Here is a 12,865-nt window from a genome sequence, read left to right on the forward strand (position 1 = left end):
CTTACAAATGAAACAAAAACTGTTATTATAAGTTTTGTTTGATTCCTGTGTTGCAAAACTTACAGAACAATTCATATAAAGTATCAATCAATAAATCAATCAATCAAACAAACAAACAAACAACTTGGTCTGGAAACCCTTTCCGCCACATAAGAAAAAAACATGCTTTTGTAAATCATAATTATGATATGATATATATATATATATAAAAACTCAAAATTATGACATACCAAGTCATAATTATGAGATGAAATGTCGAAATTCTGATTTAAAAAGTCAAATATAACAGAGAAAGTCAAAATTTCAACTTTTAATATCATCTTGTCAAAAAATGTATCTCGTAATTTTGATTTAGTAGGTATGTCAATTTTAAAATTGTATCTGTGACTGTGATGTAGTAGCCTATGTAGCATGTCATATTTTCGAATTTCTATGTAAGTAACCAAAACATGATTTTACTTATGTGGCAGAAATGGGCTTTCATAGCTTTGCAAAATCATTATGAAAGAAATAGTTACCTTACCCCAAATAATAATACAACATTTCTGTAATTTAACGTTAACGTTACTCACCCTCATGAGAAGGATGAGGTGATGGTCAACTGTCAAGCTCTAAAAAGTACATAAAGGTACCATAAAAGAAGCCGATATGGTTCCTGTGCAATATTTCAAGTCTTTCGAATAATTTTTAATGATTCATGTGATAAACAGAACGTTATTAATGTCGTATTCACTCAAAATCATCGAATTTCGCGCGCGCACCCGAGTTTTGTTTAACGTTATGCAGCGAGCGCCGTGCCAAACCATACAGTACATAGAAGAAGAAAACATATTGCCAAAACAACAGACGCAACAGATATGTTGCATATAATAAACATGGCTCATAAATAATATTAATTCGTATATTTGTTAATGTTCATCATTCATGCGTTATTGTGTGCCCGGCGTGTTTCTGACTCTACCAGCAGAGGGCGCTGTGGTGAGTTCAGCGCTCTTTCCCCTCGGCGCGTTTGTCTTTTCTAGAATTCTTTTCCTGTTGATTCCGGACATTGTGCTGCGGCTCTCGAACACACTGAACTCCCCAACACTCGTCTAATTTAATTTCATCATATCATTATTTCATCTGTTCATCAGCTTTGAAGATCACTGAATAATGGCTTTCCAGTATCCAAACTCATATAGAGACGAATCAGTGGTGAGTGACTGAATAATAGAGAGAAAGAGTAACTTACATGAATGAATAGATGGAAGGATGAATGAGAACAAATGGATAAAATAAGGAATGAATGGATCGAGAAATAAATAATTGACAAATAAATGAACGATTGACTGAGAGAATAAATCAATGCACGAGAGAATATAAATTAATGAAATATAAAGTTTGATGTTAATAATTGCTTTAATGAATAATAGATGGATGAAGGAAAGATGAGATAGATAGTATTGGTCATATATATAGTAGTAATATAGTAAGATATAGTTATAGTATAGTAAGGTATCATAGTAATATATATGTATTTATATATAAAGAATGGATAAAATACATAAACGCATAAAGGAATTAGAATGAATGGGTGAATAAATTCATGAATTTATATTAGAATAAATAAATACAAGATTAAAGAATGGCTGGGATTAAAAATTTACCCATGAAAGACTGAGCGAATTAATGAAAATAGTGGGATGAATGAGTAAATGAACTTATGAGAAACTGATAAAACCGAAAGAAAGAAAGAATGAATGGAGGTCCTGGTTGTTCACTTGAGAAATTGCCTTGTGTCATTTTGACATTATTTTTCCTTATAAAATGTGTCTGTATGTACATATATACTGTTATAAATTCATAATTATATTAATATAATTATATTATATTAAGTATTATATTAATTTTGCCAGGTTTCCACCTGTAGTGATGTGATCGTGTTGCCATAGTGACCTCACTGCTCATGTGATGCATGTGATGTGTGTGTGTGTGTGTGTGTGTGTGTGTGTGTGTTATCAGGTGGACGACTATCATGGCTGTAAAGTGCCTGACCCGTACAGCTGGCTGGAGGATCCCGACAGTGAAAAAACACAGGTGATCTCACACACAACACCTCTCCACTCTCCTCATGAACCCCTGACCCAGTGTATCTGAGACGTGACTCTTTCTGTATCTGCCAGGCCTTCGTGAACGCTCAGAATCAGCTGACCCTGCCGTTCCTGGAGCAGTGTGAGGTCAGAGACGTCTTCAAGGATCGCATGACTGAACTCTATGACTACCCCAAATACAGCTGTCCCTTCAAACGCGGGAACAGGTGAGGCGGAGAACAGACACTGAGAACAACGAGCGGAAAGAGGCTTTACAGTAATAATGCGCATAACATGGAAATCAGTGCATTCCAACAGAATAAACCTTAAAATACACATTGTTTTGAGTGTCAGATGTTCCTTAAACTCTGATGAGCTCTTATTTTGTATTTTCAAGCATGCAGACTACCGGTTAAAAGTTTGGAATAATTAAGAACTTTTTATGCTCTTGAAAGAAGTTTCTTTAAAATACAGTAAAAACAACAATATTATTATTATTTAATGAATAATGAATGACATAGAACAGCATTTAAATGAAATAGGAATATTAGAATGATTTCTGAAGGATCATGTGACACTGAAGACTGGAGTAATGATGCTGAAAATTCAGCTTTGATCACAGGAATAAATTACATTTTGACAATATATTCAAATAGAAAAGGTATTTAGATTTTTAATAATACTTCACAATATTACTCCTTTTTTTTTATCAAATAAATGCAGCCTTGGTGAGCATAAGAGACATATTTAAAAAACATTCACAAATCTTGCCGACCCCAAACCTTTGGACAGTAGTGTATATCTGTGTGTTTTTGGAAGCACTAAGAAACTCTCTCGGACCGTCACCATGACTGTTCCCTGCTGGTGGAATGATCTGCCTAACTCAGCCAGAGCTGCTGAGTCTATAGCCATTTTTAAGAAACTGCTGAAGACGTATCTTTTTCGGCAGCACTTGATCCAGTAATACTAACACTTTCTTCTCTATTCTAACTTAAAAAAAAAAAAAAAAACATAATATTGCATTGGCTTGTACTGTTAAGGGTCATAGCACTTACATACTGTTGTCCTACTGCTAGTTTAATTGCTTCTATTGTTTCTCATTTGTAAGTCGCTTTGGATAAAAGCGTCTGCTAAATGAATAAATGTAAATGTAAACGAAACATTTCCCCATCTCCTGTAGGTATTTTCACTTTTACAACACGGGTCTGCAGAACCAGAGTGTTATGTACATGCAGGAGAACCTTGAGGCAGAACCCAGCGTGTTCCTGGACCCAAACACCTTCTCCGAGGACGGGACGGTTGCTTTACGAGGTGCTGGATGAATCCGTGTTAGTTTCGTGAAGGATGTGAGGTGTGTGTGGATGTCAGCTAAAGCCTGCTGCTCATTGGCAGGTTATGCGTTCTCTGAGGATGGCGAGTACCTGGCGTACGGTACCAGCGCCAGCGGCTCGGACTGGGTCGAGATCCGGTTCTTGCGTGTGGACGGCGCCGTACTTCTGGAGGATCAGCTGGAGAGGGTCAAATTCACCTGCATGTCCTGGACTCACGATGGAAAGGGGCTCTTCTACAACTCTTACCCCGAGCAGGAGGGCAAGAGTGACGGTAAACACACACACACACACACACGATACACAAACTCACACATGCAGGTGTGAGATACATGTTATTTAAGTATTATCATATACTATATTATAGGGCTGTTAAACGATTAATCACGATTAATCGCATCCAAAATAAAAGTTTGTGTTTACATAATAAATGTGTGTGTACTGTGTATAATTATTTTATATATTTAAATACACACACATGCTTGTATATATTTAAGAAATATTTGCATGTATATACTGTATATAGATTTATATATAATTTATATTATATAGAAATTATAAATATTTTATATATAAATAACAAATTTTTCTTAAATATATACATGAACGTGTGTGTATTTATATATACAAAATAATTATACACAGTACACACACATTCATTATGTAAACACAAACTTTTATTTTGTATGCGATTAATCGTTTAACAGCCCTACTATATTATACAATACTATTAGTATTTATTAATATTTTGCATTAGCATTTATTTTTTCATTTTCATTTTAATTTGTTTTATTCATTTTTTATTTGTTTAATATTTCCATTTAACATTACATTTATTTTAATTAGGGCTGTCGATGTAACGCGTTCATTTAATGAATTAGTTATGGAAAAAAATAACGTTGATGGTGACGTTCATGAAACAGGGATATAACTCGCTGTGTGACGGAGATTATAGAATGCAGTTAGAATGACCCTAAAATTCAAGATATTGGGGCAAAAATGCCTCTGTATGAGTTTTAGTCTCATATTTATATCATATGATATAGTTAAGCAATATCACACGAGTAATGAGTGCAATATCACACAAGTGCTGTTTTTGTCCCGAATAACACGAGTGCAAATGTGATACTGATTTTATACAACAGTTCAATCAATAAGAAGTTAATATTCTGATATATTTTAGACTCAATATTGTCTGTTTTTGTTATCTATAAAGCCGACTGTGCTTCTCCGAGCAACACAGCAGTTTCTGAACGAATTTGCGCTTTAGTTTCTTATTTAGAGAATTTTTTTTTAAAATCACATTTCCATATTAATAAAAAAACACCTTATAAAGGTATAGTTCACCCAAAAAGGAGAATTTTCATAATTTACTCACCATCATGGCAGTTGAAGAATAAAAGTTTGTGTAATAAATTCTATGTAGAATCAAATATAATATTTCTTTCTAAAGCTACTTTTTGCAATGTTTTGTGATGCTTTTCTCATTTTACACAATAATGACTTTAAATGATCTTTTGGGGGGTAATTTCTCAGCCAAAATTTATGTGCGATTAATTTGATTAATTAATCACCACATCATGTAATTAATTGGATATTTAAAAAATGTATCGCTTGACTGCCCTAATTTTTATTTCAGATTTATTTAAATTACCCAAAAAATGTTTTAGTTGTTAAGTTTTAGTGAACAATAAAAACACTGGTAAGAGATTTTCATCAAACTCTCTCTGTCTGTCTCTCAGGCACTGAGACGTCCTCTAACCTGCACCAGAAGTTGTACTATCACGTGTTGGGAACCCCTCAGTCTCAGGACGTCCTGTGTGCCGAATTTCCCGATCAGCCGAAATGGATGGGCGGTGCTGAGGTAACACACACACACAGACGGTACTTAATTTCTGATCATGTTTGAGGTATATAATGTATGTGTGTGTTTTCAGGTGTCTGATGACGGCCGTTACGTGCTGTTGTCCATCAGAGAGGGCTGTGACCCCGTCAATAGACTGTGGTACTGTGACCTGAACGACGTCCCGCAGGGAATCACTGGTACAGACGCACAGAAACATTATTATTCAGACAAAAAAACTTGTTTTCTGCTGCCAGTGTGTCATTTCTCTCTTATTGATGGTAGGTTTGTTGCCATGGGTGAAGCTGATCGATAACTTTGATGCGGAGTATGAATACGTCACAAATGAAGGAACCGTTTTCACGTTTAAAACCAACCTGGACGCTCCTCAATATCGACTCATCAACATCGACTTCGCCCAACCGTCCGCCAGCCAATGGAAAGAGCTCATTCCCCAACATGACAAAGATGTCATCGGTGAGCTGAGATGCGGTTTTTAGGGATAACGTGAAATCAAGATTCACTGTATTTACTTTCTTAATAAATGCCACAGGACTTACTGTGCCTAATTTATCTGCATGTATTATAACAAAAAAAGTCATGATCTTCATAATCTATTCATTCAATTGTATTAACTGTCTCCCACTTTTAACAGTCCAATCAAAGAAATGGATAAAAATGTCCCGTCGTAATATATACGTATTATATATACTTATTTATTATATAAATAATTAGTGTTGTCAGTCGATTAAAAAAAATTAACTAATAATTCGCTCATTTTGTCTGTAATAATCAAGATTAATTGCACTTAACATTAAAGTTTTTAATATATTTTTATATCTCCAAATTAATGTAGAAACAACATACAGTATATTTTAATATTCAGTTTATTTATTAACTAATATATAATTATAATATATAGTATTATTTATTATTATTTAATATATGTATAAAATATGTATACAAATCTATTATATATGTATATTATATTTATTTTAATTTTATAATTTTACTTTGTCAGTGGTTTATGATGATGATGATAATTAAAGCATAATTTCTCTTCATCTCTCTCTCTCAGTGTTTGCTACCTGCACGTACTCCAGTTTCCTGTTTGTGTGTTTCCTCCATGACGTGAAGAACGTGCTGAAGATGTTCCGTCTGTCCTCGGGTGAGGAGATCCGCACGTTTCCGCTGGACGTCGGCTCGATCGTGGGCTTCACTGGGAGGAAGAAAGACTCCGAGATATTTTACAGCTTCACCTCGTTTTTGTCTCCAGGTCCGTCAAGATTCAGAAGCTTCCACTCATTAATAACAGTCAGGTTATGTTGTAACCGGTGTGTCTGGAGTGACATGTGCTGTGCTTTCCTGCAGCGATCATCTATCACTGTGATCTGACTAAAGAGCCGCTGAAGCCACACGTCTTCAGAGAGGTCACAGTGAAGGGCATCAGTCCTGCTGACTACCAGACCACTCAGGTACAGCAACACACTGGCTCACCTGTCTGTCTGTCTGTCTCTCTCTCTCTCTGTCTGTCTGCCTCTCTGTCTGTCTCTCTCTGTCTGTCTGCCTGTCTGTCTGTCTGTCTGACCATCTGTCTGTCTGTCTGTCTATCAATCTGTCTGTCTCGGTGTCTATCTGTCTGACCATATGTCTGTCTGTCTCTCTCTGTCTGTCTCTGTCTGTGTGTGTCTGTCTGTCTATCAATCTGTCTGTCTGTCTCTGTGTCTGTCTGTGTCTGTCTATCTATCAATCTGTCTGTCTATCAATCTCTCTCTCTCTCTCTCTCTCTCTCTCTCTCTCTCTCATCTTCACTTTATGTCTGTGTTTCTTACAGGTGTTTTATCCCAGTAAAGACGGCACCCAAATCCCAATGTTTATTGTCCATAAGAAAGGAATCGAGCTGGATGGTTCCCATCCCGCCTTCTTATACGGATACGGAGGTTTCAATATTTCCATCACACCGAGCTACAGGTACAATCCAAACCAAAACACACAGCCAATCACACACTCCACACATGCATCTCCCTCCTGTTCCTGTAAACACCTGTCCCGTTCCCGTTTGTTTTCCAGCGTTTCCCGGCTGATATTTGTCCGGCATCTGGGAGGAGTTTTAGCTGTGGCCAACATCAGAGGAGGTGGAGAATATGGAGAGACGTGGCATAAAGGCATGTGACTGTAATTCTGGACTTAATCAGGAATTGATCTGTACACATGTTCTTAAATAGAAAATGAGAAATTTGCATTCTATGCATTATATATCCTGCTTACAAAAAAAAAATAGCACGCTACCATTGAAAAGTTAGATTTTTGAATTGAGTACGATTTTTTTACTGTAGTTTTTGTTACTGTTTTACTGTAGTTTTGATCAAATAAATGCAGCCTTGTGAGCAGAAGAGAATAATCGACCCCAAACTATTGAACGCTAGTGTGCATACTATAACATTAAAAGTGTCTCTTACTTTTACCTTTCTCTGTTCCTGTGCAGCTGGGATGTTGGCCAATAAGCAGAACTGTTTCACTGACTTTCAGTGTGCAGCCGAGTATCTAATAAAGGAGGGTTACTCTTCCTCCAGCAAAATTACCATCAACGGAGGCTCTAACGGGGGGCTGCTCGTGGGTACGACACACACGCACACACACACACACACACACACGTTTGTATTCTCCTGGTACTGACTCCTGTCTCCTGCAGCGGCGTGTGTGAATCAGAGGCCCGATCTGTTCGGCTGTGCTGTGGCTCAGGTCGGCGTCATGGACATGTTAAAGTTTCATAAGTTCACCATCGGGCACGCTTGGACCTCCGATTTCGGCTGCTCTGAACTCAAAGAGCAGTTTGATTGGTTAATCAAGTGAGTTTACTTTCACACAGATCATCTGAGACATTCACATGTCAATTAAAGCAGCACGGCACTCTAGACTTTGTGTTTCTGTGATTTTACCCCATTAACTGTGGTAAAGTCTTTGTAATGCACAATGTCAAATGGATAATTGATTTTATAGTATGGTGGCAACAGCAGTATGATTAAAATATGTAAGGTATTTATTAATATTAATATATAAAGGTAAATTAGATTTAATAAGATATTATTAAATCTAATTTACCTTTATATATTAATATACTTTTATAAATTATTTGGTTATTTTATAATAATATACCGCGTTGGTGTTGTTAACTAAATAAAAAATAAAAATCATAATTAAAATAGCTCAAATAAAATATAAATAGATGAAAAAAGGAAAATTATTAATGTTTCCTTGGTAATTAACTGAAATAATAATAAAAAGTACTAAAATGACAAAAAAAAACAAAGCTAAAATAGTAGCGTATATCAGTTTTATTCTTAAATTACAACGATTTTGCTGTCTATTAAAACTTACAGGTATAAAATAGCATCTTTTCATCCACAAAGTATCATAATTTCTGTGTTACAGTAATTAATTATCACAGAAGTACTAGGAAAAGAAGTTTATAGTTATATAAGCACCCAGTGTCTACGGAAGCGATCAAAATAGAGTAAATCACCTTTTAAAAGCAACTAATTATTGTATCAATTACACCAGTAGGTGGCGACAAGTGACTGTTAAAAATGTATTTTTCATTAAATCATTCATTCAATATATTCAACGCTGATTCCTCCAGTAATGAAACAATTTAAGTCTTTATGAGTGAGTCATTCAATCATTCATTCAACCCCATTTAAAAAAAAAATCAAATGAATGAAATATTTTTTATTTGTTTTGTTTTTTATTTGTTATTTTGTTTAGTTGTCTATACAGAGTTGTGGGAAAATCGTGATTCTCAATTTATCCAGAATCGAGCATCTCTACTAAATAGAAATATATATATTTTAAAAAACTAATAATACAAGCACATAAAATTGCTAAAAAGTAAAATGCTAAAATTATAAATTAAAAATAGTAATATATGCTGTAATATAATATAAATAAAATGACTAAAATATTACCATTGATTTGCTCATCCAGTTCGATTATAAACCACAATTTGTTTTTATGTAATTTGTGTAATGTCAGCACACCAACTGAATATGTTGCATTAAAATGTTTCTTATTTTCAATATCGTGAAAATTATAATTTTTTATTAGATTTTGTTTAGCTTTTTATTTTATTGTGCATGCATTGTATTGTGCGTCACTGACATGACTGCAAAAACATTCTCTGTTATGAAGTTAAAGAGCTGTAAACGTTCTGACCCTGCAGGTATTCTCCTCTTCACAATATCCGTGTTCCAGAAGGCGACGGGGTTCAGTATCCCGCTGTCCTGTTGTTGACGGGCGACCACGATGACCGCGTGGTGCCGCTACACTCATTAAAATACATCGCCACCCTGCAGAACGAGATTGGTCACTGTCCCGGCCAGTCAAACCCTCTCTTTATCTACGTGGACACTAAGTCAGGCCACGGTGCAGGAAAACCCACCAGTAAAGTGATTCAGGAGGTGGCGGACACGTACGCCTTCATCGCTCGCTGCCTGAACCTCAGCTGGCTCGAATGAAACGTTACGCGGCTCTAAACCTCCTCTATTCCTAGTCCTGCAGGTTTCTTCTTCTCACAGTTGGATTTCATTCTCGCCTGTTTGCTCTCCCGTTCACTGAAATATTCACTTTTCTTGGTCTCTGTCTTTCCCACTCCTCCATGGTTTCATTACTCCATGTGTTACTTTCTAGTAGAAACGCTAAAATAATTTTTAAACGATTGAATGCTATAACCTGAACTACATTCACGACTGCTTTCATATCAATTTACTATGTCACGGCTGTGTACGGGATACACTGGGCTCTTGTTCTTAGGAAATATTATAATTACTGAGGTCACGGGGTGAAGTGTCATAACCTCTCAAGCACTTTACTAAAACTGTATTTATTTGATGACGGGAAAGGCATGATGAGTTTATGGATCACTTCAATGCCCATCAAGAAATCATTTTGCGAGTGAATCTCATGAAAACATGTTCGGATCACATTTTGTCCCCAATACTAAAAGATACAAACGTAAATTACGCATCAAAAAAATTAAGCCTGTTTTTTAGGATTTTTATTCTTTGTTACACTATTTTTAATGGCAGTTAAGCACATTTAAACTAGGGGTCAAGTGTTATGAATTTATTTTCCATTACTGATATCTGTCTGGACATGTTTCCAATGCACATTTTTTTATTATTCAAATCAGCATTAATGTGTATATAAATACGTTGTAATGTACTGGGTTTTTTTTGCATTACTTTAATAAGTTTGTTCATACAGTATTGAGAATTGGGGAGGATGTCATGAAAATGTCACAGGCTATTATTATTTTTGATTGGAGTTGAATTATAACCTGAACATGTTTCATAACATGAGATTCACCTTTACAGTGTTTGTGAGAATGTGTTCATTTGTGTGAATGAGCTATAGAAAGAAATCCGTTTCTACCTCCACATTTATGCAGATTGTTTTAACTTTAAAGGGAAAAGCAAACAAAATAACATGGTACAATAAAACACATTTGAACATGAACTGTGTGTGTGTTCAGTAAGATCGGAATGTAACAGTTGTTCACTATTCGATTCTTTCACTGGGCCAGGCAGAATTAGCATTTTAAATGCATTTTTTATAGTCTAAAGAGAAATTATTAATCTTGTCTATGTGAATTCTAATATATACACTCCAAATCAGACAGTTTTACTCACAGTATCAGTGTGAATTTAATTTCTTCAGTCTCGCTGTCTTCCTCTGCTGGCTGCTGGCAGGATTACATTCACACATCCCGTTAAAAAAACACGAAAGGTTCAGCATTATCTCATATCACTATATGGCTATTTTAGGGTTGTTGTAATTATGTGTAATGATTTTGTTATGACTTTTCATGAGCTTGTATATTACACACACACACACGCGTGCTTGACAGTTGGTATGAGGTGTTTGTGCTGATATGTGTGTTTAGTTTTCGCCTGACTTGGCGCTGTGCATTATGGCCAAACATCTCCACTTTGGTCTCGTCTGTCCAAAGCACGTTGTTCCAGAAGTCTTGTGGTTTGTTCGGACACAACTTTGCAAACCTAAGCCGTGCGGCCATGTTCTTTTTAGAGAGAATAGGCTTCTCCTGGCAACCCTTCCATCCAAACATGCCATTGTTCAGTCTTTTTCTAATTGTACTGTCTTGCGGATGTTGTCGATTCACCGTGTTGACCAACAGAAAGTTGCTTGCTTTGAATGTGAATGTAATTCATACGTGACCTAAACAGTGTGCATGATTTCATCTTTGTTGATCCTGGAACATCCAATCAACCAATCAGATTTGAGGGACAAGTTTACAATTTGTCAAATTTAGAGTTAGGTGCTTCTACATCAGATTCAGTGTTATTCACCTATCCTTTCCCTATGAAAGGGTATACGTTTAGGCTACATGACAACGATGTACAAAAAACTAAACTTTTTTTTCTTTTTTTCCTTTTTTTTACAGACGACGACGCTGTCAAACCGATCCCCACATGGACCCGCGAAACGATTAAAAAACGCTGTAGACCTATTTCATGCCAGGCCAATAGTTGGCGATGTCAGTTTGTTTGACTAAAATTTGTTTGACTTATTTTAAAACTAGCACTTTGAAACCCGGTTTCAAAAGTTTGCGTTTTCAGGCCGCCAAAACTCGTTTTTAGTTGAAAACTGTCATGTAAACAGCCCCTGATTTTAGCAATAAGTTAGGTTTAGGGTTAGGACTACATTTTCAAACAGCAATTTTGTTCCAAGATCAACAAAATATGTTGATCCAGGAACATGTCTGTCTTGGCAAAATAACGGTGACCGTTGCTAAACTACTGACACTGAAACATTTTTGAAATTTCTTTAATGTGACCGCAAGTTTTTAGTCATATCGCATCACCTCAAGCCAAGTAAAGCTCTGGAACAGAAACGTTCCTCTGTAGCAACGGTTGGTCGCTCGTGCAATTTCAGTCAGGGTCATCGTATAGGTCACTACATAGAATCATAATTACTCTATTTATTGTTGTTGTTATTATTAGATATACAATAGTTAAGTTTACATATTGAGATTTGCTTTGAAGTGCCTTGAAACGCCCAGCATTATTCAGTGTGTTGACATAATTTCCACTGAAACAGAAATACAGGGCGGGGCATATCGAGCAGCCCCTCCTCTTTAAAAAATAGCCAATAGCGTTTCGTTTATAGCAAAGCCTGTCCAGAGCCATTGAGCCCGGTAAAGCCGCAGTTTCCTCCTGATCTCCTCCATATCGCTTTAAAATGTAGTATTCTGTGCAGAATTCAAATGGGTCCGATACGTTTTAGTGGTCTGTGCTGATTCCCGCATATGATCCGCTCCGTGTATCGTGTCTCAGGACCGGAGCAGACTGTGCGCACTACGGCGGGTCGCGTAACACTAACATGAATCCAGACTTCATTTGCCCCAATGGAAAGAATATTTACACTGTCTGAATCGTTCCTTATCCCCTATAATAGTGCACTATGTGCCATTCACCACATAGAAAATATAACTGTGTGAACAAGTGACAGGTTCAGCTGCAGGACGCTTCAGATTCTAGAGAGCCAAAAAAATTAGTTATGTCATCAAAATCATTGATCTATATTGACGGAAGTAAGAGACTGTACGT

The 12,865-nt window shown here is 36.2% G+C and overlaps 1 protein-coding gene across 1 annotated transcript; it reads left to right on the plus strand.

Annotated features, from left to right (window-relative positions):
• Positions 1-939: 939 nt before the first annotated feature.
• prep (prolyl endopeptidase) lies at positions 940-11,191 on the plus strand. The gene is made up of 15 exons (XM_079583465.1): positions 940-1,194; positions 2,002-2,076; positions 2,163-2,296; positions 3,250-3,380; positions 3,462-3,671; positions 5,140-5,261; positions 5,335-5,440; positions 5,526-5,717; positions 6,319-6,516; positions 6,612-6,715; positions 7,075-7,211; positions 7,311-7,405; positions 7,726-7,857; positions 7,933-8,089; positions 9,460-11,191. The coding sequence occupies exons 1-15, from the start codon at positions 1,153-1,155 to the stop codon at positions 9,752-9,754; spliced, it is 2,130 nt and encodes a 709-aa protein (XP_079439591.1). The 5' UTR covers positions 940-1,152; the 3' UTR covers positions 9,755-11,191.
• The last annotated feature ends 1,674 nt before the right edge of the window (positions 11,192-12,865 follow it).

Source organism: Phoxinus phoxinus, assembly GCF_949152265.1.
Source record: "Phoxinus phoxinus genome assembly, chromosome: 16".
Taxonomy (NCBI): Eukaryota; Metazoa; Chordata; class Actinopteri; order Cypriniformes; family Leuciscidae; genus Phoxinus; species Phoxinus phoxinus.